Below are 25,683 nucleotides of genomic sequence, written 5' to 3'. Positions count from 1 at the left end.
CGAACGATATAAGCAGATCTGTTTCGTAGTCGTATTCGATATCAGGAATAAGCCTAAGGACGTCTTTAGTAACTCTATTACTTCGCGGCGCAGCTCCTCCCGGCAGCGAGGGGGTTTGCGGAAGAACACAACTGGGAGCTGGCTCTACTAGCAGGTACGGCTAATGAAAGGGTCCTGAGAGAGGCGTTGATGCAGGGCCGAGGCACCGATGACACCTTACTGTATGTGGTGCGACACACGGCTGAAATTTGGCAGCGGTTTGTTGAGAGGGTGTTGAGGCGAGCGCCTTTTCACAGAGAGCTCCCGATATGGATTTTAGCCCCGGTACTCCGGTTGGAAGAGACTATGTCCTACCGGAGGTGGCGCTCTGGTGGATGTGAGACACTAGCGCATCTCTACCCACACGACTCTTTCCTATCCCTTGAACGTGCCAGGGAGTCCTTTGAGCTGGGAAGGGGGCAATACCTTCACTATCGGAGCATCCAAGATGTGGCCAAGACAACATGGCCCCAGTACCCGGAGGCCCCTCCGGTTACGCATACCCTTGACATCATCTTGTCCTGTGGGCGAGGCAGACGATTGATCTCCCTTCTCTACTCGGCCATGCGCCGGGATTCAACCCCTCCGACGGCGCCGGCTTGGGCGGCCTGGGAGGCGGACTTAGGGGTGTCGCTGGAACCAGACCAGCGGAGGCGAATAGGGCTCTTAACCCGCAAGGTCTCCTGCAACGCGCGTGTTAAACTTATCCACTTTAACTTACTCCACCAGACCTATATGACCCCTGTTTCCTTGCATCGTATCTCGTCCGATAGACGTCACACTTGCCCATGATGTGGAGCACAGAGAGCGGGCTTTCTGCACTTAGCATGGGTCTGCCCTCCAGTGCAGGACTTTTGGAAGAAAGTGGTGCCTCACATTGCCCGGGCCACGCATATCAAGCTCCTTTTAGACCCGCTCCATTGTCTCCTGGCGCTGATACCCAGACCCAGGAAGAAAAAGTTGTCCTATAAGTTCCTGCAACTTCTATTGATCCTAGCGAGGAGGCGAGTGGCCATCACGTGGATGGGCCAGGGGGCACCCGACCTTTCCATTTGGTTGAGAGATGCGAAAGAATGGGCTCTAGCTGAGGAGACGCACATGCAGCGTACTCGTAGAGATGTGAAATTGCAAGAGGATCTGCTTGCCTGGAGGGTGCTGTGCATGGAGGGGCTAACAGAGGATGACTCAGATGCCACCAGCGCTGAACTGTTTACTCCTGCTGATCCGGAGTCCGACAATGCTGGGGAGGGTTCAGAGTTAGGGGGTCTCGACCGGGTGTAGGAGCCCTTTGTACCCACGCCGAGTTTCCTTACAATGTTTGCTTGTACATAGCAGGGATCCCCATAGGTCCAGCTGCTTCATAAGATCCATGCCTTAGCTTGTTCCCGCACTAGTGACTTACCTCCTTCGAATTTGTACTACTGATGCCTTTGTTGTTTTAGGGGGGTTTTTGGTTATTGTTGTCATGTTATATATAATCAGAAGTTGGAGCGTAAAAATCAGAGAATGTATTGATGGTTTGGTATCCTTAGCGCACAAATGCACCTCCTTTATCCTCACTACATGCCTTATTCCTACGCCGCCCAGCCTCCGGGATGTGGGCCGTATTTGGCTGTGTATTATTTTGGAGATGGTATGTTGTTACTCCTCCTGCGTATTTGCTTGGGGTGTCATTGTAAGGTGTGCATTCTCCATGTTTTCGCAATAAAAACATATTTTCAAAAAAAAAAAAAAGGACGTCTTTAGTATCTTGAAGGAAGGTGGGCATTTCCTTCACCATTGGATTTAAAAAGAAATCAACAAAGGTGGAAAGGGGTTCCAGTAATGACCCGATCCCTGATATGATCGGGCGTCACAAAGGTGGTCTGTTAGGCTTATGCACTTTGGGAAGAACATAGAAGTACGGCATGACAGGTTTGTTGGTCTGGAGAAAATTGGCTTCATGTGCTGTTATCCAGCCCTCACTCTCAGCTTCTTCCACAATAGTTATTATATCCCTTTTAATTCTTTCAGTGGGATCTTGTTTAAGGGGTCGGTAAGCATTTCTCATTCCCAACTTATCGTCTATACTGAGACTTTACCGACTTGCATGTAGGCTTCATAAAGTAAACGTGCCTGTGTGAAATCACTCCAAATAAATGCTTAGTTCTAAATAAATGCTTAGTTATAATCCAACATGACTAGGTAAATGCAATATGCGACCACACAAGAGTTTTTCATGCACACTGCCTATGATTTTTAAGTCTATACCCTTCGTATCAGCACTAAGATGGCTGACTACACATCCCATGACACCCAGTAGTTCTTGGCGTAGTCTCGCGAGATCTCGCGAATACCGAGACTTCGCCCGAGAACCCGGAAGACCGCGTTTGAATACTCGGGTGAAAGAGGTGTATTTAACCACCTTCCACTTCCTGTTCCGTACCTCCCCGACGGCTCTGAAGACCGTCAGAGGTACCGACGGAGAGGTAAGAGAGAGCGCTTTCATGCGCTGCCATATTACGATCGCTTTAGATATTGGTGGTTACTATGTGTTGGTGTTTTTCCAGTCTCAAGCTACCATAAGGCGCTTATTGTAACTTTACCGATTATCACAAAATCAGGGGCTAATGATGCTTAACTCAGATGTTACCAGTAGTCCTCGCTCATGTTTGTATAAGAATGTCAGTGTCTGAACATCATACGTTGGACGAATTATATAACATGATCATATCTGATCCTGCTGTGGGGCAAAAGCATCTCTAGGAGGTTGATGGCTACTACTGTCGACGCTTGGGGCTGTTTTGCCTCTTGGCAAGTAACGTATTTGGATAATACATACTACTACTAGTATTGCCCATTGATGAGAGTGAGTGTGTAGTTGTATTTGCTGGGTTTGTTGTGTGGCAATTGTTTCTGTTTTTAACGTTAAGGCATGGTACACCATAGAAATTTGAAGTTTGGTATATTTTTCCTTTTAGAGCGGTGCCTCCTTTATCCTGAGTAGTTGCCAGGTGGGGTGAGGCTTTGTCCTCCATATTAACAAGGTAAGATGGAGTTTTGCCCCATTGACTGGGTGTGAGTGTGATGGTTTAATACTTTTTTACCACGCATAATTAGAGAGCGAATGGGTGATCTTTTTCTCAAGATTCATTTGTGTATTGTGTCACTTTATTTCTCAGATCATTGTTGAGTCTACGAGGAATTCTGGATTGTGAGACGTTATACTCACACAATATCCTTTTTTTTGTAATTTTGTAATAGCAGTAGCTTTATTATCTTTAGAGGTCCTGATGAAAGCACATGGTTTAACTTTTGCCGTTGAGTGCTGAAACATGTCGACCACTTCTGTTGAGGACAGCTATTTGTCCTTGAGTTCTGTTTTTAACCTTTGATCGTGACAGACATCAATAAAATTCACAGTCTGATTACGCATCAATTTTATATTTTTTCACTTCACAAATTGCACTGCACTTAAATATTGATCCCATACACTACATCTTGCTCATCTTGGTAACCATACCTTCTGACATCCGAGAGCTCTGATATCTATAGAGCAGGAATGTCATTCTATACAAAAGGATACCCAAATGATGAAGCTAATCACCAGGCTTGGTGAATGATGGAAATCCATACACATAAACTTTATGTTATTTTGTTAAAATATTTTTTTTGAACCTTGTTAAGAATCATCCTTTCTTTCTCTTATCTCTATACGCTGGTATATACTTTGTGTTTACACGCCTTCGTGTTGCAGCCTGTTCTAAAAACCTGAAAATAAATTGTTGACTAGAAGGTGCTTAATTGGTACACAAGGTGAATATAACAATACAGTGAATAACATGTAATAGAAATATAAACCTGCAATTGACAGTATATTTGAAAGTGCATAAGGACTGGGGTAATCAAAAACACAGTCCAGTTGCTGACAGCAGTCATCAGCGTTTCAGCTGTGTGGGGTCATCATCAAGGGAGGGTCTAAAGACACTGTAGTCACACTCCAAAAAGGATACAGGGATAAAAATGAGAAGCTTCACAATGTCTTGAAATGTTACTAATTTCGGCTAAATTTCGAGGTACACTTCAGAAAGAACGGCCAAGTGGGATGTTTCTGGCCTCCCCCAAAGCTTATGTAGGAACTGCTAGGATGAGCAGGAGAGCACCATCCCTTGCAATGAGATACCAAATGATCTTAATTTCTAAGAATTAACTGTAATAGCCTCAGATGAGCAAACTTAGAAAACTTGTCAAAGCATCCCCTTTTCTCTTCTGCCAAAAATGGCTTCAGTTCAAGCGAAGAGAGATATCAGACAATGGTTATCTGTGTCTCCATGAACTGCTGCTAATATTATAACAGTAGTAATATTGCAGTTCATCCATCAATCACTTACGTGACCGTTTTAAGAAATCATTCATCTATATCATCTATATATCATTGACACAAGGACACACATACCTGGATTAGACAATAGATCATCATGCATGCATTTGTGAACACAGGTTCTTCATTCTATTCAAGATCAAAAAGGTTCAATCCCCTAAACAGAGGCACAATTATCAAAGTCTTTCGGGGCCCGTGCTTCTCCCACGCTGTGATTTTTGTTATAGATTACAAAGAAGTGACTAAATCACTTGTTATTGGATATTACAGTGGAAAACTAGGAATCTTATTCATTTTTGGTTCCTCTCTTATTGCTTTACAACATTATGATAAGGTTGTATCTAGTTGAATTTTCTTTCTATGTATGCTGTGGAAAAATATTCCACTTCTAGACCAAGTGCAGCAAAACTATAATCCAAACAACTATTTCTTCGAGGTTGGACTATGGTAATTCCCTCTGCGTTCATCTTCCTGCCTATGGCCTGCGCAGAGGTCAGGTAGTGCAAAATGACACTGTTTGACTCTTACTTGTGCTCCCATCTGGACCTTCTATTCCAGGTCATTCCTCCTCTCCCCATTGGCTCCCTGTGGCCAAGCACACAATTGTTTATAACACTTTGTGTTGCCTCTCTAACATTTAATCACACATAATCACACAGGACATATAGCTTTGTAGAATAAATTCATTCTTCATGGGCCAGCTGGCTTGCTCTGCTATTTGTCAACTAAAACTGCCTACTATCTCAAGAGACTGTCTTATTATTATTATTATTTTTTTTGTGTTTTATAGAGCGCAAACTTGACCCGTTAGGGTATCAGAGCGCTTTACAGAGTCATAGAGTTGTACAAAAGGCATGAAATAATAAGAGTATACCATCAAAACAGAGGGGGCGGGGTGCCGGGTACATAAGGGATGGAGGGATAACATGGACAGTTTACATTACAGTTACTCAAGACAAGGTCCCAGGTTACATGGTGGGGTGAGTAGGTCATCAGAGGGAGGCAAAAGCTGTGCGTTGATCAGGGTCTCTGTGGCGGTTGAAGGCCAAGTTTAAGCGAGGAATTTATCCATGAGGAAGGATTTGGCATCCTTTTTGAAGCGTGCAAGAGAGGGGATTCTTCTGATGGCGGGTGGGAGAGAGTTCCATATTCTTGGTGCGGCCCCAGCGAAAGCCCGATTGTACAGTTTTTGTTTTCGAAAGCGTGCCGGCTGGAGTAGGAGATCTCTGGCGGACCGCGAGTTTCTGATTCCTCCAGATATCACAAGTTTCTGTGCAAGATATGCAGGGGAGTTTGAGTGTGAAGCCTTATGTGCGATGCATGTCAGCTTAAGCTGTATTCTGGCCTCGAGAGGAAGCCAGTTCAGCGCTTTCAGGTGTGGAGAAATGTGGTTGAATTTCCTTGTGCCAGTAAGTAGTCTAGTGGCCGCGCTGAGGCAGGCTTTTAAGGGTGCCAGGGATATCTTGGGTAAACCTGAGAGGGTAGAACAGCCATATTCCAGCCTAGAGATGACTAGTGCTTGGACTCCCATTTTCAGGTTGGGAGCGTCAAGGAAGGGTTTTAGTTTCCATAGATAGCTCAGGTGGAATCTGGCTGATTTGGCCATCGAGTTGAAGAACTTTATATCCCTTCCGTGCCTAGGTGTTACTGGAAAAGGCTAGTGTGTTCGAAGGCAGACGGGATACCCTCAACTCTGTTAAAACTCCATTGACTCCTTTTACAAGATGATCAGAGGTGACAGACTCCTTACTGCTCAAACAATAACTTACTGAAAATAATCTGCTGTACCTTTTGTGTATATCTATATGTACTCTTTTTCTGTATATGTTTGCACCTTGAACCCATGTCTGTCTCATTCACTTGTTGCCTTTTATACAGTCTTCAATCTTCAGGTGCAAATGTGTGGCAGGCAGACTCTTAGTGTTCCATATGGAAATGCCCTTGCTTTACTAACAGCGAAGTTCGAAAGTGAATTCAGTTTCAATGGTGACAAACCCCAAAAAATTATTCAGGCGAATTCAGTGGTAGAAGCTCCAGAAACACAGTGTTCAGCAGCAGGTCACACATGCTTGGAGGCTTTTCTTTCTCTTGAAGTTAAAGCAAAACATTGGAACAACCTTCTGCTTTATTCGGATCCTCATCACACTTCCTTTAGGAAGAATCTCAAAACATGGCCATTTCCTAATTTACGCTTTGCTCACCAGCCTCGATCTTGGCTGCTGGGTTTCAAATATTAGTTGGCTTTGAAAGTCCCTTTCATTCCTTTCTGAACCATGGGGTCGACGTGATCATTCATACATTTCCTCAGTATTAAACTGAAGCGTTTTAAAGGTAAGCAAGATGAGAACTAGTTACACCAGCAAAAAATTGGTGTCTTAATTTTAAAACCGTGACAGAGTATTTACCGGATTATGTGTGTCGATAGAGGCTGGTAGCTGACCATTGCTTTTGCTAGCTATTTACCAGCATTATAATTGACCATTAGCTTGTAAGATAAGGAAGGTTACAATAACGCTTCTACCTTCTCAAGGGGTATTGAAACCCAACACAGGCTGAAAACATCCTACACAGTTTATATTTTGTCATGTTGTGGTTTTTTATAAGCATTTTGCAGACTTTTTAAAACCACTACCCAAACCAGCTTATTCACATGTTAATTAACCAGCGTCATCAACACATTCGATTCCCCTTATGCCACCCACCCAATCCCACTCTTCTTCAGTCATGTCGATAGTCCCCAAAGAACTCTAGATCTAAGCATTCTTGTTTACGCAGCCACATGCAAGATAAATCCGCCCTCCTGGAAACAGTAGTGTCTGGGCTGCGAATTTGGTTAATTTCATTTCGCCTTACTTCCTGAATGCCCAAAACCTGACTATATTGGGGGATTTAAATCTCCATTTGGAGGACAAATCTAATAGCATAGCTGTCAACCTCTTGGAGGATTTCACTACTTTGAATATGATACTGCGAAATGAGGGCCCTACTCATAAAGCTGGACATTTGTTGGACCCCATTATATCCAACATACAGGAGTTAAAATGGGTAAAAACTGACCCTATTTGTTGGTCGGACCATTTTTTAACTCTTTTCAGTATTACTCTTAGAGAACCTAAGCTGTCACACTCTGCTCGGCCTCCGATTCTCATGAGAAATTGGAAAAGGTTGGACCTGTCCGAGTTGCAGAATGCATTAAAGATATCCCCCCCTGTTTTGGGTGCTGATATGGAAACAAATGCGCTGGAAACCCACACTTGGCTGGAAAGAGCAGTTGACACTTGTCTGCCTGCTACCAGGTGCAGAGGGAATGTTCACCGTCCCCCGTCTCCCTGGTACACTGAAGAATTGAAATTAGAAAAAACCAAGTGTAAGGCACTCGAGCGGAAATGGCGTAAACACTATGATCCTCTAAAAAAAGAAACATATCGTAAGGCCAGAAATCTTTATCACTCGGCCTGCACTAGAGCCAAAGCCTGCTATGTAACAGAGACCATCAACACTGCTGCCAATAAAGCGCGGACTCTTTTCAATACAGTCAAAGAACTAGCCGGAGCTAATTCTATGGCGGCTGCACGCCCCCTTACCCCTCAAAAATGTCAAGATCTTGCCACGTATTTTGTGGAAAAGATTGAGACCATTATTGCTAATATTAATCCCCCGGTGAAGGATGGCAGGGAAGTTCCGTCTCCAGCAAGTTCAACAGGATACCGGCTCGACTCTTGGCCATCCATCTCCCTGGACACCCTGAGATCCTTGGCTGCTTCCATTAAGTCGGGCTCTCCTTGTGACCCTCTCCCTATTAGCATTCTGAGCCAACTTGATGACTCGGCTCTGGGGATTATTGCTGAGACATTAAATGCCTCCATTCATCTGGCAACTGTCCCTTCGTCCTGGAAGCACGCCATGGTCAGCCCTCTGTTGAAGAAGCCGGCTGCTGATCATGAGGTGCTGGCCAACTATCGCCCGATATCCCTGTTGCCTGCTTTCTCAAAAATCTTGGAGAAGCACATTCATGGTGTACTCTCAACATATACGGAGAATAACAACTTACTCCATTTCTCCCAGTCAGGTTTTAGGGCGGGCCATTCCACCGAGTCCGCCCTCTTGGGAGTCACCGAGAAGATCAGGGGGCTCCTGGACGATGGGCAAACGGTCGCTCTTGTCCTGCTTGATCTAAGCGCAGCCTTCGACACCATCTCACACAACAGACTGCTTACCAGGCTGAGTGAGGATGGTGTCGGAGGGACAGCGCTGGATTGGATTGGGTCCTACTTGAGCAACCGGACGTTTCAGATCTCGTCCCCTCAGGCTCAGTCAGACACCTTTTTCTCACCCCATGGCGTGCCTCAGGGCTCAATTTTGAGTCCGCTATTTTTTAACCTGTATCTCCGCCCTCTCGCCGATCTAGCAGAGCGAGTAGGTCTAGAACTCATGACCTATGCGGACGATTCGCAGATTATTTTTTCTCTTACCAACTCAGAGCCTTCATCCCCCTCTGCGCTGAAACTAGGTCTTCACGAAGTCTTCAGCTGGATGTCAACAAACCAGCTGAAGCTCAACGGGGAGAAGACGGAGATCCTTCTCCTAGGTAAGAACAGAGATATGTGGCAGGATTCCCATTGGCCGCCATCCTTGGGTGCTTTTCCCATCCCGGCCACCCAGGTCAGAAATTTAGGGGTGTGCATCGATGATTCACTATCGATGAAACAGCAGGTCAATAAAGTGGCTGGCATTTGCTTCACTATCCTCAAATGGCTGCGGAAGATTATCTGGATGCTGCCTGTGGATACCCAGAAGACCGTAGTCAATGCACTGATCACATCTAGGCTTGACTACGGTAACATCTTATACCTGGGTTCCAACTTAGCCGTGACTAGGCGGCTTCAGCTTGTCCAGAACTCCGCAGCCAGGCTGCTGTGTAAAATTCCTAGGACAGCAAGGATTTCGAAGCACCTGAAGGACCTGCACTGGCTCAGGGTTGAGAACCGGGTCCGGTTCAAAGCTTTGACCTACATGTTTAAGATCAAGGCAGGGACCGCACCTAAGTATCTGCAAAAACTGGTTAGGCCCTACGCTCCTGCACGCAACCTTCGGTCTTCAAATGGAGCAAACTTTGTGGTTCCTAGATTTAAACTGGCCCGAGTGGGAGGAAAATCTTTTTCCCATCTGGGACCAGTCCTTTGGAACTCCCTTCCCTCAGCCCTACGTAAGGAGGAAAACCTTGCCAGTTTTAAGAAAAGCGTTAAAACTTGGCTTTTCAATAAATAATTGTGGTCTTTGACCGTGTTGCTTTCTGTGTTTTCGGCCTCTCAGTCCTGGCGCCGGGAAACCCTTTGTGGGTATCTGCGCGCATTATAAGTGCAAAAAATAAAATAAATAAATAAATCTAGCTCTTCATAGCAGTACAGCAGTCCAGTGCTTTCAAGAATGCCAAGTAGCCTAGGCCTTTGTTCCGCTCCACATTTCTTTGCAATGGCTCTCTGTACAGCAAGATACACCAGGCCCCCTGAAGTAGTTTTATGCTGAGAGCCATTCTAATCTTCACTTCTACCTAGTAGTCAAAAGTTTGGGGATATCTCAACAGGTCACCTGCAACCCTGGATTCTTTACCCCTACTTTCTTTCAGACTTGTATTATCCCTGGGCAGGACCAAATCATGTGAAAGCAACCTTCACCGCCCTCTCCCCAGCGTATTGAGGAAGGACAATCAATGTTTCATAGCCTAGTTGGGGGGTAGGAAAATCTATGTACGAATTGGAGTATTATGAGGCATAGGCTTGCAGGAATTCTAAGCTCATGAGGAGCCAGCCTGCAGTCTGCTCCTCATCCTCAATTTGCCCTATAACCTCTTTCCAGGAATGAAGCAGGGAACTAAGAGCCAGATATACAAAAAAGTCAGTTTGCGATTTCCTAATTGCAAATGTCTTCGATTTGCAATAGGGAAATCAAAAACATGCATGTACAACATTGTCTCAGAATATATGTAAATAAACAAACCCAGGCAAAACTCAATTTTTAACTAGCACATAAACAATGGCAAATAAGCCACAAAATAAATAATACACAACTGTTTAGCAACAAAAGTACATTTTAATTACATACGTAGGATAGTATTTGATAAAAACAAAGAATCATTCATGATAATTGATAAAACATTGTGGCATTGTAGCATATGCATTAGGTAATATAAAAAAATGAATGCTAATAAAAATATCATATGTGGATGGTTTCCTGTCTACGCGTTTCGACACATGTCCGTGTCTTCCTCAGGACTGTACCATCATATTGCTATTTCAGATAGGCTTCTTCAGACTTCTATTATTTAAACCTTGCCAGTTAGCTACTGAAGAATATTCTCAATGGGTGATGCTCTGTTTAACTGCTTAACTGCTTGGAGAATGTCAAAACTGTGTCTGAAAACCGATGTCCGCCCTTCCTATTAAAAAACTCCCGTCGTATATGGGGATTGTCGTTAACATGCCTGCGTCTGCATAGGCAGTGGTGTCTTGATGAAGGTTCAAAGTTGGTGACTCGCTTGAATGGTTTTCTAGCTATGACACAGTCAGAAATCAATGCGGGACCCAGTTTCCTCAGACGTAATCGATAGGTTCATATACCTGTATTCACTAGACACAGCAGCGTGATGACTGGGTTCTCGATAGCGTGTTCGTTTTCAGTCAACATTGTCTCAGACCCTGTTTGTGATTTCCTAATGTGTCACAAATGGACCTGCCTCATCAATATTCATGAGGCAGGTCACAATTCACGACCCACTGGGAATAGCAATCACAATCACGAGGATGGCGGCCTAATGGGGTAAGCAGAGAAAAAGGCCTGTGATTGCTTTTTAAATAAAGCAATATTTTTTAGGTCTCGCTTAGGCAGTGCTTGCACTGTATCTTTGAGACATTCTGTATCAGGAATATGAGCTTTAGGCTCCTACCATCTTTCTAATTGCCTCCTTTTACTGTTCTTCATAAATGGCTGGATTTCTTTGGTTAACATGCTCACGTTCCTCCTTTTGTACTTTTGTAAACTCCCATGAGGACTTCCCCATTTACATGTGCTCTTACTCGTCATGCTATTTATTACTTTCTGAGCAGTCTTTTCTTTCTTTCTGCTTGTTTAGGCTGAGGAACTCTCTCACCCCCACGGTCGCTCCCTCTCCTCGGCTGCAGCTGCCTCCTGCTTGTCGTGCTCTTTTCTCCCCTGCAGCCCCCACGGTGCTGATGATCCCCCCTTTGTTTTTATTTGCTCCTCTTCCAGTCCTTATCCACATTCTGTCCAGTCTCTCTCCCGCCCCATTCCACCCACTATTCTTTTGCCCCCCTCGTTTCTCCACAGCTCCTTGCTCGTCTTCACACCCTTCCTCCCTCTCGCAGTACTCTCAGTAGCCCCTGCTTCTCCCTGGTGTGTACATGCACTTGTTGTGCAGCAGGAATCAATTAGTCTGCGACCATGACGCAGCACTGACAAGCAGCTACAGCCTACATTTCATTTTGTTGACTCAGTGATAGCGCATGCTTTACCATTGCCTAAATGCCAAAGGAGGGTTTAACGTTGTTGTGGTGGTGTCGGTTGAGGACTTCTTCACCCAAATCAAGTATGCTCTGCCTGGACTATACAGTAGAATGAGCCCACCTTCATCTTGTGTTTTTTCCATACAGCGCCTGGTTGCTTTGAGTTGAGGGTTATGCTTTAAAAATGTTAAATATGAATAAAGGTTTACTTAGTTTGTCTTTTCCGCATTAAATCTGTATTTTTCCCCTTCTGTGCTGTGCTGTGTCTCACCGGAGTGACTCACAACCTTAACGCATGCACAGCACCACCATTGAGCAGCCCACCTCTGCACTGCATTGTCATATTTGTGAAGGCACAGCATGATTTGTGTACTAAAGACAGACATTGGCCCTTGCAAGCCATTCTGTAAAACGAAGAAGACAAGGAGACATTATTATATATAATGCTGGGTGCCCTGTCCATTACTCATGAAATACATATTGTAACCACTGACTTTGATCCTGCTGTGGCATTAGATCCCTGTTTCAATGTCATATTCCTTTATATTTTAAGCACTAACATTTCTTTAAAAACCCGTAATATAATTGTATTGTAACATGGTATTCTAATATTGTAGCTACATATAGGAAAGTGGTAAAAACCCAACAGGTAAAGAGCATTATGGACCACAATGCACCCTAAAAACATTCATAAATTCTATAACATATTATACAACATGCTGCACTGCCACACGGCACTTGATGTTTTAATTGGATTCCTGTTTAGAAACAGCTGAAACTTCCTTCAGTATCTCAAGGAGTAATTTAAAAAAAGGCTATGGGGTAAATTATCTTTAATTAGGATGTCAGGAAGCAGCAGCTGGCAGAGAGAGAGAGCGTATATGCCACTCTTTCTTCAGCTGTTCACGACGCTTTCAGGGCAGCCCGCCCATTGATGTCTATATATTAAACAGCAATTATCACTGTGTGTCCACAAGCTTTGGCTGCTGTGCAGGCCTCGACAACGTGCTGCTGGTTGCCATCCAATGTACGCAGGAAACTGTCATCATTCATGATAATGTTTTTAGTCATATGTATGGTGCAACTCCTTTTCTTGTTCTGTGTGGCCAGTACTTGCTCAGCCTCCTTCCCTCCCTCCTTCTCTCTCTCACCCTCTAGCTCCCCTCAACTGTCTGCTTCTCAGAATATGTTGCGCAGTGGCGGCTGGTGACATTTGAAAGTGGTGTGGCGTAACTTTATTGTCGTACTGCACTGTGAACCAGGGGCTTGGGGTTTTTTTTTTTTTTTTAAAAGAGTGGACAAACGGTGCATTTTCAAGCAAATTTGAGGAAGCACGAAAATTATTATTATTATAATTATAACTATTGTTAGCTAGCCTTGGAGTTAGTAGACCTCCCTCAAAACATACGTTTTCATTTATTTGTTGTACTTACAAGTTTCAGCAGCAAAAAGCCCCTATGGAAATTCAGCATCAAAAAGCAGAACATCTAAGCCTGCTTCCTAGCTTCCTGGTGAGCGATTTGCTCGTATTTGTGCATTTAGTGAGGCAGAGTAACAGCGTGTGTTGTATACCCGAGTGTGGTTTTCTTTTTGGTCTACCTGCCGTTGGGGCACACGCAGGACTTGAACATCCCGTTATGAATTACCAGTTGTAAAGGATAGAGTAAAAAATAGGTGCAAGGTCAGGACCTGGGAACATCTTTTCTCAGCTCCCTCTGGCCCGCATGCTGGAGTTCGGCCAACACAGCAAGACTTATGGGAAGACAGACATACTTCACCTGCACAGAGACACACACACGCGCGCCGATTCTCAAATCCGCAAAACTCTAATTCACCTCAGCCTTAACCCACAACGCCTGCTGCTATTACATTTGGAGCTGCACTAAGATGCCACAGACAACTCTGTAAAAGCATCTCTGATCTGCACCACCCCCTGCTGTTCAGAGGCCGTAACACAGCTCTATCAATTCACCTAATTGCTCACCCAGAGCACCAGGCTATTGCATGTAAATGTAAATGTAAATGTATTGCGACTTATATAGCGCACGTATCACCCGAAGGCATCAAGGCGCTTGCTTAGGGAACCCGTCCTGGTATTCCCCTGTGAGATACCCCGGCAGGGTATCCACAAGGTGAAAGCCAGGCATCCCGCCGCGAGGGGCCGTAGTGGAGATTAAGCAAGCTATTGCCCAGAGTCGCAGAGTGTGACCCCGTGAGTCGAGTAGGCACCGGAGCGAGAATTGTCGAGTCCGTGGAATTTTTGAGCCCGAGACCCGCCGAGGCGGGGAATCGAACCCTGGTCCACGGCCGATCTCAGCTTCCGGCTCTGCCGCCTCTAACCACTGAGCCACGCTTCTCCACATATTGCAGTAAGATTTTACAACCAACTCAGTCACTGTACCTCAGTCCTGCACCCCCGAACGTTACAGTAGTAATGACCCCTCAACCCTACACGCTATGGCAGTGTGCTCTAATTCAGACCTTCAAGTTTCCCATATATACCATGAAAAAGTAATATGATGCGAGTCTCCGATTGACTCAGATTTCGAAGTGTGGGAGCTCAGACTTGCATCGAATGCATCAGGGCCCGGTGCCAGCCCCCTTATCAGCATCCGGGCCCTGCCACCCCATTAATCACACGCAGCTGCGCTCCCACCAATGCCTGCCATCAACCCCCAACCGCTTATTTTCCCTCCACCTATGATATTATTCCTTCCCTGTTTTTTAATCATGTGGGTATATTTTATGCAACATCAGTAAGACTAGAAAAAAAAACTTCCAGAAAAAAGAGGAGTGTTAAATTCTTACTGCGTGAGAGACAGGCTTCTTCTTCCTTGTACGGGATATCATCAGACTTGATGTGCTTTTTATGTCTCGCCTGAGACAGCGCATGCGCCTTCTCTTCAAGACATTTAGTAAGTGGCTTTTAAAAGTGCCACCAGAGGCTTTTGCTGGCCTACAGCTCGCGTTCACGAGCTCGTGCACAGCTGCCATCAGTATTTTTATTGCTGTAATCAGGCTCCTCTGCTTGCACTACCCCCCTCCCTTTTCCCCCTCCCTCCTGGTCAGCTTCATTTGTATCTTCTAGCTGTGAATCATGCTCTTCTGCTCGCACTCCCCCTCCCTTCTTCCCCTCCTCTTCGTCAGTTTCATTTGTGTCTTCTATCACTGTGAATGCTCCATCTTCCACCAGGCACACACACCATCAGTCATCAGTGCACGCTTTCGCCAGGCACACACACCACCAGCCATCCGTGCATGCTTCCACCAGGCACACACACTACGAGCCGTCACACACTACCAGCCGTCACACACTACCAGCCGTCGGTGCATGCTTCCACCAGGCACACACCACCAGCCATCAGTGCACGCTTTCACCAGGCACACACACACACCACCAGCTGTCAGTGCACGCTTTCACCAGGCACACAAACTACCAGCCATCAGTGCACGCTTCCACCAGGCACACACACCACCAGCCATCAGTGCACGCTTCCACCGGGCACACACACCACCAGCCGGTCAGTGCATGCTTTCACTGGGCACACAAATCACCAGCTGTCAGTGCAGACTTTCTCCAGGCACACACACCACCAGTCGTCAGTGCAGCAGGCAGGCTCTTCTCAGAGTTTCTTGGTAAATATGTGTTTGATGCCTGGGAGGGAGTGGGTCGAGTTTCCTTATCCATGCTGAGTATGCAGGTGCAGTGCATGAACTCCTGTGTGAGTGAGTCATGCTGCCTGGGGCTCACTCACTCCATACTTGTAAATTGCTCCTGCCCCAGGCTTTTTCTCATTTGCAAAGTTTGGCGCATGCGCACAGCTAGGCAGCCGCCACACTCTTGGGAATGACTAGTTCCTACAACCAGACTGGAAACAACATTCAGAGCAATGCAAACAAGTTCATTTGAAACAAAGAACTGTTAACAAAAACCATGTCCAGCTATTGTAGATCTGGCAACTTAAACAAAACAGCAACAAAAAACAAACAAGCATTGGAATAGCCAATAGGTCTCGCTTTTTGGACCCTTTAAGTATTTGGTTATGCAGCACAATATCCTTGGTGCAACAACACCAACTGCTGCATGGCTAAACACTTATAAGGTCCCAAATGCGAGACCTATTGGCTATGCCAATGCTTGTTAAACAGGGAGCAGAAGGAAGATTCAACTAACCTTGAACGGTCGAGCTTACTTGACATGCAGTTGAAAAAAACAAAAGAGGGGGACGGTCTCCAGTCTTCCACACCTAGAGAAAACTTTCTGTTCCTTTGCATGTACACATAATGAATGCCCTGTGCCATTTGGAAGGTGGTATTTATTTATTGTATTTACATACTATTATTATTAGGCAATTAAATACTTTAAACGTGTTGCTTGAGTGCATTGTGAGTTCTTTTTGTTTTGTTTTGAACACCTAAAGGGACAGATCTGGAGCTTAGCTCCTACATATGTGATTTTTTTCATCACCAAAAAGGCAAAGTTATCCACACAGTTCCACGGTACACAAATCAACTCCACACATTTCCAATCTACACCACATAATTTAACACTAAACCACATCATTTGACTCAACAACATTATTACACAACACACCACATACATCCAATCCACATCACAGAGTTCCACATCATGCCACAAAATTCAACACCACACCACATAATTAAACTCCAATACATGCCTTTCCCCAACACAAAATACCATTCCACATAATTACACTCAATAGCACACAAGCCTACTTCACATAATTCCAGTACACTCAATACCACATAATTACCATCCACATAATTCCACTGCACAATATGCCACATAATTCCACTGCACACCATGCTACATAATTCCACTGCACACCATGCCACATAATTTCACTACACAAATCCACTCAACAACATACAATTTCACACCACAGAATTCCACAATTAACAATTCTAATCCAACCCACATAATTTCACTACACACCACATACATACACTCCATAACACATGGGTAAAAGACATTGTCATTTACAACGCCAACCGCTCTAATGCAAGCAAATGTGAGACCTATTGCATTTCCAATGCTTTTTTGTAATGCAGCCCGTTTTCCTTAAAGGAAAACGGGCTGCATTACAAAAATGAAAATGAAAAGTTTTATTTTCATTTTTTAGGAGCAGGCAGTGGTTCGTGGGTCCACTGCCTGCTCTTAAAAATGTTTTCACCCACATTCACAAAGGGGGGGATGGTCCCTTAGGGACACCTTCCGGTTTGTGAATGGGCTACCACCTCCTCTACGTAGTAGGTAAATTATGAATGTTTTGCAACCACATTCCGGTCGCAAAACAGCAGTTGTCCTCCTCTCCATCATGCTGCAATATCTCACGTTGCCTTCCCTGCTACTCCACCACCAAGATGTCCACAACTGCCCCATGCTGCCACAGCTGCCCAGAGGCCTCAGTTAGATCAAGCTGACGCTGGCCTCTTTGTCGTCACTCTGAAGTGTTCAGAAAGCCCTTGGCCCACCAGAAGCTGCCCCCTTCTCCTGCTGCCTCACCAGTGAACGGCCAGGCACCCAGCCCGATGGTCACTGGATCAGATCCGCAGTTGGGTGGAGATTGTCCCACTCCCCTCAGGAACGGATGGTGGTGTAGTTTCAAAGTTTCAAAGTTTATTTATTATGTTTTGGCTCTCAATTGAGGGCCACATAAAGTTATAAACACAATTATACATCAATAATACAATTATAACAACACAAAACCGGAAAAAACACTAGTTATCGACAAGATAAGCAATCAACATTTCCCTATATTTCATTAATAAATATCTAAAATACCTTTAAAAAATTTAAAAATTCTAGAACAGAACATTTCATTTGGGGGGCAATAAAGTGCATGGAAGAACATTTTTACATTTACAATACCCAATTGTAAACAAATTGGTTTTAACCATTTATGGCGCAGTGGGCGCAATGCCGGACAAATAAGCAAAACATGATTAACATCCTGTACTTCATTACTACAAAAATTGCATATAGGGGATACCCCATACCATTTTGCTAAGAGTATATTAAGAGGGAGCAGATTATGTCTTAGCAGGTACCATATTCTACGGACAGAATGAGGAATATTCCAAATAAGATATTGTTGGGCTAATTTAGGAGTATATGTTTTTATCAGGGCTTCACTTTCTTTATGTCTAGGATGGGCAAGTATATCTGTCTTATAACAGAACTCCCAGGATGTACTTTTTAGTTTACGCTTGAGTTCAGATGGAGAGAGTAAGAATAACGTACTTTCATCCAATTCAAGCAGAGATACCGCTTTTCTAAAGTTTTTTACTAGCTGTGAGTACTCTTTAAAGTTACCCAGGAGTTCTTTTTTAATTATATCTCTCAGGGTACCTAATTTACCTCTGGCCAAACAGGCTACCCATCTTACGAGAGCAACTAACCCCTGTGCCCAACAACTTCGAAGTCCGAATTCCAACCTGCATGAAGATGTAGAACATGCAGTATTAAGGGAAGAAATTTTTCTCAGTACCTTTCCTTCTATTTTATGCATAAAGCCCCATTGATTCAACTCCACTAATTCCATTCCATATAAGAGTGTTGCTGGAATTTTTGCTCTAAATACATCCAGAAAGAGGGAAAAATGCCTCTTCCCAGTAGTATTGTATAAGGCACATAGCCCCGAACCGTGAGCCAGCGCTTTACGTGAGTTATGTTCAATATGGGGCTTATCACTAAGGTTAGCAGAAATTAATTTACCTAAAAAGGTATAGGTTTTAACCACCTCAAGCCTTTGTCCATTAATAGACCAGTTATAATTACTTGACCTGCATTTCTTTTTACCAAAGATGCACATAATTTTACTTTTTGCACTATTAATTTTCATAAAGTGAGCTTCCGCAAATTGATTCAATGCATGCAGGCGATTAGATAGACCCTTCGGTGTCAAATCTAATACAAGTATGTCGTCCGCATACATTAGAATCGATATAGTTGACCCTCCGATTAAAGGAGCTATTCCATCACAAACTGCTATAGACGATGGTAGGTCAACCATATACAGGGAGAACAATATGGGCGCCAATATGCATCCTTGTTTTAATCCATTCAGAGAGGGGATAGATTGAGAAAGACCCCTCTCTCCTCCTTGTAGCACCTTACACCATGTATTCGAGTGTAAGGACTTGACTAGTTCAAGTAAATATCCTGGCATCCCTAATGCAGCCAACTTTTTCCAGAGTGTTGGACGGTCTACCTTGTCGAACGCCGTGGAAAAATCTATAAATGCTACGTATACGCCACCACCTCGAACACGAGCATATTTATCCATTATCACTTGTAAAATTGTAAGGTTGTCTAAAGTTCCATGCTCTTTTCGAAATCCAGTCTGTTCCATAGGTAAAATATTATTAGAATCTGCCCATTCCATTATTAACATTAAAAGAAGTTTAGCGAAAATTTTTCCTATAGAGTCCAATAGAGCTATTAGACGATAATTAGAAGGATTATCCCGTTCACCCTTTTTGAAAATAGGGATTAATATACTTCCCCTCCAAGAGTGGGGGACTGAGCGTGATTTAAAACATGCTAGAAATACTGGATGGAGAATTCTACTCCAAGTGATATCATCCTGCTTAATTATAGACATGGGGAGTTCGTCAGGACCCATAGCTCCTGAAGAGCGCATACTCTTTATCACGGTAGCTATGGATTTCTCCGTAGGGAGTTCCATTCCGTAATCACTGTTTGAGTCTGGGACCCAGGTATCCCCCCCTTTCCTATTCGGAGCATATAGGGAGGTCACAAATAGAGTCCAGACATCTTCAGAGATAGCAATAGGAGTGGAAGATGTTATTGAACCACATCCTTTCCTTATTATGGACCAGAAATCTCTAGAATTTTTATAAATAGAAGCCTCTCTTAGCTTGATCCATAGAGAGTCTTCCTTTTCTCTTTTTATCTTGGATTTCAATCTTACCCTCCTTCTTTTTAACATCGCTAAATAATGCTCATTTTCCCCGGTTCTATTAATATATTGTTTCCTAACAATTCTATTTATCTCCTTATTTAATATTAATAATTGACTAGGAGCGAAATATGTTTTTTTAGGATTTCCTGTAATCTTAGCTATGGCAGTGATTTTTTTGAGGAAATTTTCAAAATAAAGGAATTCTTCACCTTGCCAATGATCTAATTCTAATAGCGTTTGGGCAAGAATGTTTTGTATATCTTCCCTCTTGGTAGAGCCCCAATAACATCTACCTGAATTACGCTTTATAGAAAAACCTCTATTCTTTAGAGACCAGGCATTAGTTTCGGGGGGAAATAATGAGACAGTTATATTAATAATTTTATGGTCACTCAAGGGAGAGTGAGAGATCTCCATATCTTTAATAAAAGAGAACGTGTCATAGTCCGTAATTGCATAATCTAGAATGGATTCACCCTTAGCGGATCTATGTGTACAGTTAGCAGGAGTATCAGAAGGCATCCTGCCATTTAGGATAAGACCCTCCCCATAACTAAGTTCCTCAAGGAGTATCTTACCTCTTTTATTAGTTTTTATTTTAGTGGGCAGGAGTGCTTGAGGTATATTATATGCCTCTTCCTTAGGTTTATTTCTATACATGTCCAAAGAAAAGTTAGATACTTTGCTATTTAGGTCCCCCACCAATAAAATATATGGGGGGTGATCTACCTCTAATTTTTGTTTGACATATGGTGGATAACGGGGACTGCGACTGGAGCCTCACTGAGTACTGTCTGTCTTCTTGGCGTGCTGGCCACACCTCCCTTGTCATGGGTTGTCACCTTCGTTTTCCTTACTTTTGTTTTACATAGTGGGTTAACACATACTGCTACTAACTTCTTTAGGTTGAATTAAAACTATCACATTTACAACTGTAGCCATCAGGATTCTCCAATTCTCCTAACATCTTTCCTCTTTTGAAACCTGACTGCAGAGTTCAAGGAATGCTTCTCTCTCTATGATAAGAGCCAGAAGGGGAAGATAAAAAGTAGCGACCTGATGACTGTGATGCGATGCCTGGGCGTGTGCCCCACACAACCTGAGATCAACAGACACCTGCAGGTGCATAAGATTGGTGAGTAAAAAAGGAGCAGAAACTTACATCAGCCACAGAACAGCATGCTGAACATATCACCATATCCCGCTTTGTTACATATAAAAATTGTAGGCAGATTCCTTCTTCATTCGTCTAATTTGTCCCTGATAGTATCCTAATTCAAGATTAGGAGGAGCACCATAAGGTTATCCCACACATTTGCCTAACCATAAGGGACATGTTGCATACAACATGAGAGAAAGTTATGGCAAATTAGCTGCCACAAGACAAGAACATACATTTTCAGTAGCATCAAACATAGTTCCGGGAGAACAACTCCACTTCATGTGAGCTACTGCTACAACCCACTCTACTGCACTTTTATAGGTCCAACAAGTTTCTATATTCCACTCTAACGCTGTGCCCCTGGGGAACACAGATACATTCTTTCAAAGGGGACAATCACTCTAGCTCTTATCTGGAGGTGCAATACGCGACCTTGAGGAACAACGCTTGACTTGGAGGAGACAATTTATCCAACATTCATTTATCTATGTTTTTAAACCTTTTTATTGGATTTTATAATTAAATATGTCATACATTAATCACATTTCATACTTGACTACTGCAGAATTACAATCAACCGTAACATTGCCGTGACAATGCGCATTGGGGTGGTTAATCAAGTAGTTAACTAGTCAATCAATAGACAGAGATTTCCCGACCAACTCCGTCGGAGCTGCCAGGAGGCAACGCGAAGGTGGTCGTTGGTGAGGTTATCGCGTCACTCCGACCCGTATGACAGTCTCTAGTTTATAACCCCCTCAAGGGGTGTTAACAAATGGCAATCCCGGTTCTAAACAACTGAACTTGGGGATCTGTAACTTGGGGAATGCGGGGTCGGGAAGGGAGGAGGGCGGGCATTCGGTCGCATAATGTGGGGGCCTGCATGGTGGAGCTCCATGGTGTTCCATCACCTGGGGGCTGTATTCCTATTCTGCCCAATATTGTGTGTCCCGGAGGGTGGTCCGGTTGGAGGGATGGTGTAGCGGGGGAGGGAGGGGGAAGAGGGAGTGTGTAGGCAGATTAGGATGCACTTGATCCCGATGCCACCTGGGCGTCTAGCGGGGGATCCACGCTATTAGCGTGCGTTTGCTGAAAGTCATCCAGGAGCATTGTTCATTCTAATGAAATGGGACGTCGCCGTATGCCTCGAGCCTCTTCCTGACGAATGAGGTCTTCTTCGGCCGCGGCCCATTTCTTCACCGCCTCCCACCATGCCATTATTGGGGGACCTTCTGTGGCTCGCCAGTGCATTGCCACACTGCGCTTCGCTAGAAGTACGGCTAGCAGGGCGAATTTTGTCTCTACCTTCTTCCGCTTATTGCGCTTAAAGATGCCCAGGGGACATGCCTCCCATGTGTGAAAATCTGTTAGGCCTGTAACTGTTTGGAGTATAGTGTGTACTGTCGTCCAGAGGGTTTATATCATGGGGCAAGTCCAAAACATATGGATAAATGGGCCATTCAAAGTGGGAGGACAGGTAGAAACGCTTAAGACGCGCCGTCGTAAGATAAGCGCGGTGTAGTACGTTAAATTGGACATTTTTTAATCTTTGGTTGCGGGACACTTTTTTGTGGTGTTCTAGGGCTGTCAGCCACTCCCCATCATGGAGATTGCGGCCGAAGTCCTCCTCCCAGCGGAGTCGCATTCGTGTCAGCGGTGCGCGTGTGAGTTCCATGATGGATTTATAAATCCATGTAATATGGTGTCTGCCAGTCCCCATATGTAATAGTATGTGCACCACCGGATGAGTCGTGGGTTCCCCGTCCCCTAGGTCCCAGATCCTTCTGCAATCTGCCACCAGCTGTCGGTGCAGCAGGAATTGGCTGTCTGGAAGCCCACTTCCTTTGACCAGGTCTGTGAACGGGAGTAGTTGGCCGTCGGAGAATAGGGCTTCAGTCTCGGTGAACTGGTGTTCCGTCCAAAGAATTTATCCAACATTCATAATTGTGAAGAGAAACAAGTCATATATCTACGCGGCGCCAGAGAAAGGGGCACAAGAGGTGTTGGAGACGTCCGACGGAACAGTTGTGTTCTTTGGAGCTCCACCCCACTGGCACCTTTTCGAGCTTAATTTGCCAATAAACTTGTAAGTGTCTACCGTGTGGGCGGTAGTTCCTCCACACTATTAAGATCAAATAGATCAATTAGAGCTTCCTAAACTACTGATTAAGGTAAGGGGGTTCTAATGTGGGACTGGGAAGGGTAGATGTCCTGAAGAAGACCAAAGTGACCTAACAATTGGGGGCACGCTTAGGTCAAACATGTTGACTCCAGCAGCTTAGGAGGGGTGTTATAGGTTCATAAATCTTCCTTCCTTGACAACATCATCCTTGTATTTCTTTTAATCCTGACCTTGGAACCTACGAATAAAGGTATCTTAGGTATCCATGAGCCAGTTTTAAACTCACGTTCTTGCCTGCACTTTTTTGTTCTACTACTATACCCAGTCTGTGATTGACACATTTTGTTTGTGAACACTGTTTGTCACTTTCATTAGTGTGTCTTGTCTTTGTGTTTTTTGTTCCCCTCCCTATGCTCCGTCCTGTGCGTGGCTACGCCAGGGCGTCGTAGCAGACCCAATGATGAAGCATGTCTCACACATTTGTGTGTGAGTGAGGGCAGTATTTTTATACTAATGACTGTGTCACCGTGCTTCCTCGTTTGTGTTGCCTCTCCACCCCTTTATGTGTATATTATGTGGACTGTAGGGGGTTCGGGGTGGCAGAGTAGTATTTAGACCCTCTCCCCTCTTATGTGAGATATAGAGAAACAAGTCACCCCTTTCATCCCTCATCCATGTGCAGAGACAGTTAATTTTTTGCTCAGTAATATCGTTATAGCAAGGGCCACTTTACTGTGCTGAGAAATCATGCCTGGCTGAGTGATGTTCGGATCCAGACTTTACATTAGTCATATGCAACCATACTGTTCTAGGTGAACTGAAGACAAGAAGCTCACACGGATTGCCTGTTCTACAGGCTAGTGGTCTACAGTATATGAGGCACCTTGGTGCGAGGAGGCATGATCCCAGTCATTCCAAGCTCCGAATTGGGTTGTAATCCTGACGCATCTATATTCCAAATACTTGCATGAAGATTTTATTTTTTTGATAATTTGTTAGAAAGTCGAGAGACTTGGGGGCAGATTTATGTTAACTGGCGCATCCCCAGAGATGCGCCAGTTAATGTGCACCACAGCTCCGCCACCCATGGTGCGCCGCATTTACAATGCGGTGCACCATGGGGCAAAAACGGCACAGATGAGTGACGCATCTGTGCCGTAAAGGCGGCGCATTGCTGGAGTTGCGTCGCAAGTGCGACGCAGCTCCAGCAAGGCTCGGGGGTGCCCTATTTGACCAATGCTGCATCAAGACCTACGCCTGCTTCAAGCAGGCGCAGGCTTTTGACGCAGCATTGGCCTGAAAGTGACTGAGTGAAATCTTATAGATTTCACTCAGCCACTTTTGCGAGGCGCACCTGCCCCGGAACGCCCACCCTGCGCCGGAACGCCCACAAGCGGCGCAGGGCTTTACAACGTGACGCATCTGCCTAGATCCGTCACGTTGTAAATCGTTCGTAGGGATGCGCCACGTTTACGCCGCCTTGCGTGACGCAACAGCGGCGTAAACGTGGCGCAAGGGCCTCATAAATCTGCCCCTTGGAGTGTATTCAATGATGGACCAACTGAATTATAAAAATAGTAAGGGGCCAGCAATTTGCTCCCTATGCACACTTATTTGATCATCTTCACTTGGTTGGTGTAAGACCCAGGAAGGGCTCAATTCTAGTTCTCCGATCAGTTTGTCGGGGGCCACAAGGGACTGTCAGTATATTTCGCTTTTCCCCTTCACCCTATAATATGCTTTGCACTTGGTGCAAAGCAGCTCAACTTGACCCTGTTTCTACTTGGAAGCCTGTATCATGACGTCATAGCTGGTGGTATGTACCATATGTTTCAGTAAGACAGTAACCAATAGTCTGGTGAGTTCTGCATGGTGGTTCGCAATTAATAGAGGAAGCATGTTGATTTTGAAGGTGGCCGTTTTGGTGAAAGTGTTGACCACGATGATGAAAGATGTCTCAGATTTCCTATTATCGGATGGGCCGCAAGGCAAAGCCCTGTGAGTTGAGCCAGACAAAGCTGAGGGGGATTTTATCTTAATTTGCTTAGGATAAGGACCTCTGTTTTGGAACAGCTTAGGGACAGAAAGGGGTCATATATGCCAGTAAAAGATGGATCAAAGAGTGGAGACACTTGCTTCAGACATCGTCTTAAAAACACTACATCACTTATAGAAGACAGTCACTCCAGCCTTCACAAATAGAGTGACATCATTCTTAGGAGAACCTTGCTTCTGCACTCACCAGATGGTCAGTCAATGCATCAATTAGAAAAGACAGTCACTCCAGCTTCCACATATACGAAGAAACATTGCTGTTATTTATAGCATTGACCATTTATATAGTGCCCTGCTAACTGACTAGTGGCACGTTTAATAGCAAGTGTAATTATCCAACCGAGTAATATTTATTTTATTGATCTTTGAAGGAAGGAACATGGATCCCCTTGATACTTCTATGACACTTAAATGCAGGGTTTTCTGAGTCAGTGCCCTTCTGTTCTTAACCACTTCTTCCAGGAACCCCGACAGTC

The 25,683-nt window shown here is 44.5% G+C and overlaps 1 protein-coding gene across 1 annotated transcript in view; it reads left to right on the top strand.

Annotated features, from left to right (window-relative positions):
* Positions 1-25,683, top strand: part of CALML4 (calmodulin like 4) — a 38,848-nt gene that overhangs the window by 9,103 nt on the left and 4,062 nt on the right. The window contains exon 3 of the mRNA XM_078684076.1: positions 20,863-21,003. Coding sequence (XP_078540202.1) covers positions 20,863-21,003 — 141 coding nt within the window. The remainder of the gene's footprint in view (positions 1-20,862; positions 21,004-25,683) is intronic.

This window comes from Lissotriton helveticus, chromosome 3_1, assembly GCF_964261635.1.
Source record: "Lissotriton helveticus chromosome 3_1, aLisHel1.1, whole genome shotgun sequence".
Lineage (NCBI taxonomy): Eukaryota > Metazoa > Chordata > Amphibia > Caudata > Salamandridae > Lissotriton > Lissotriton helveticus.
The sequence above is the reverse complement of the archived record's forward strand: the minus strand, read 5'-3'. Positions and strand labels throughout refer to the sequence as shown.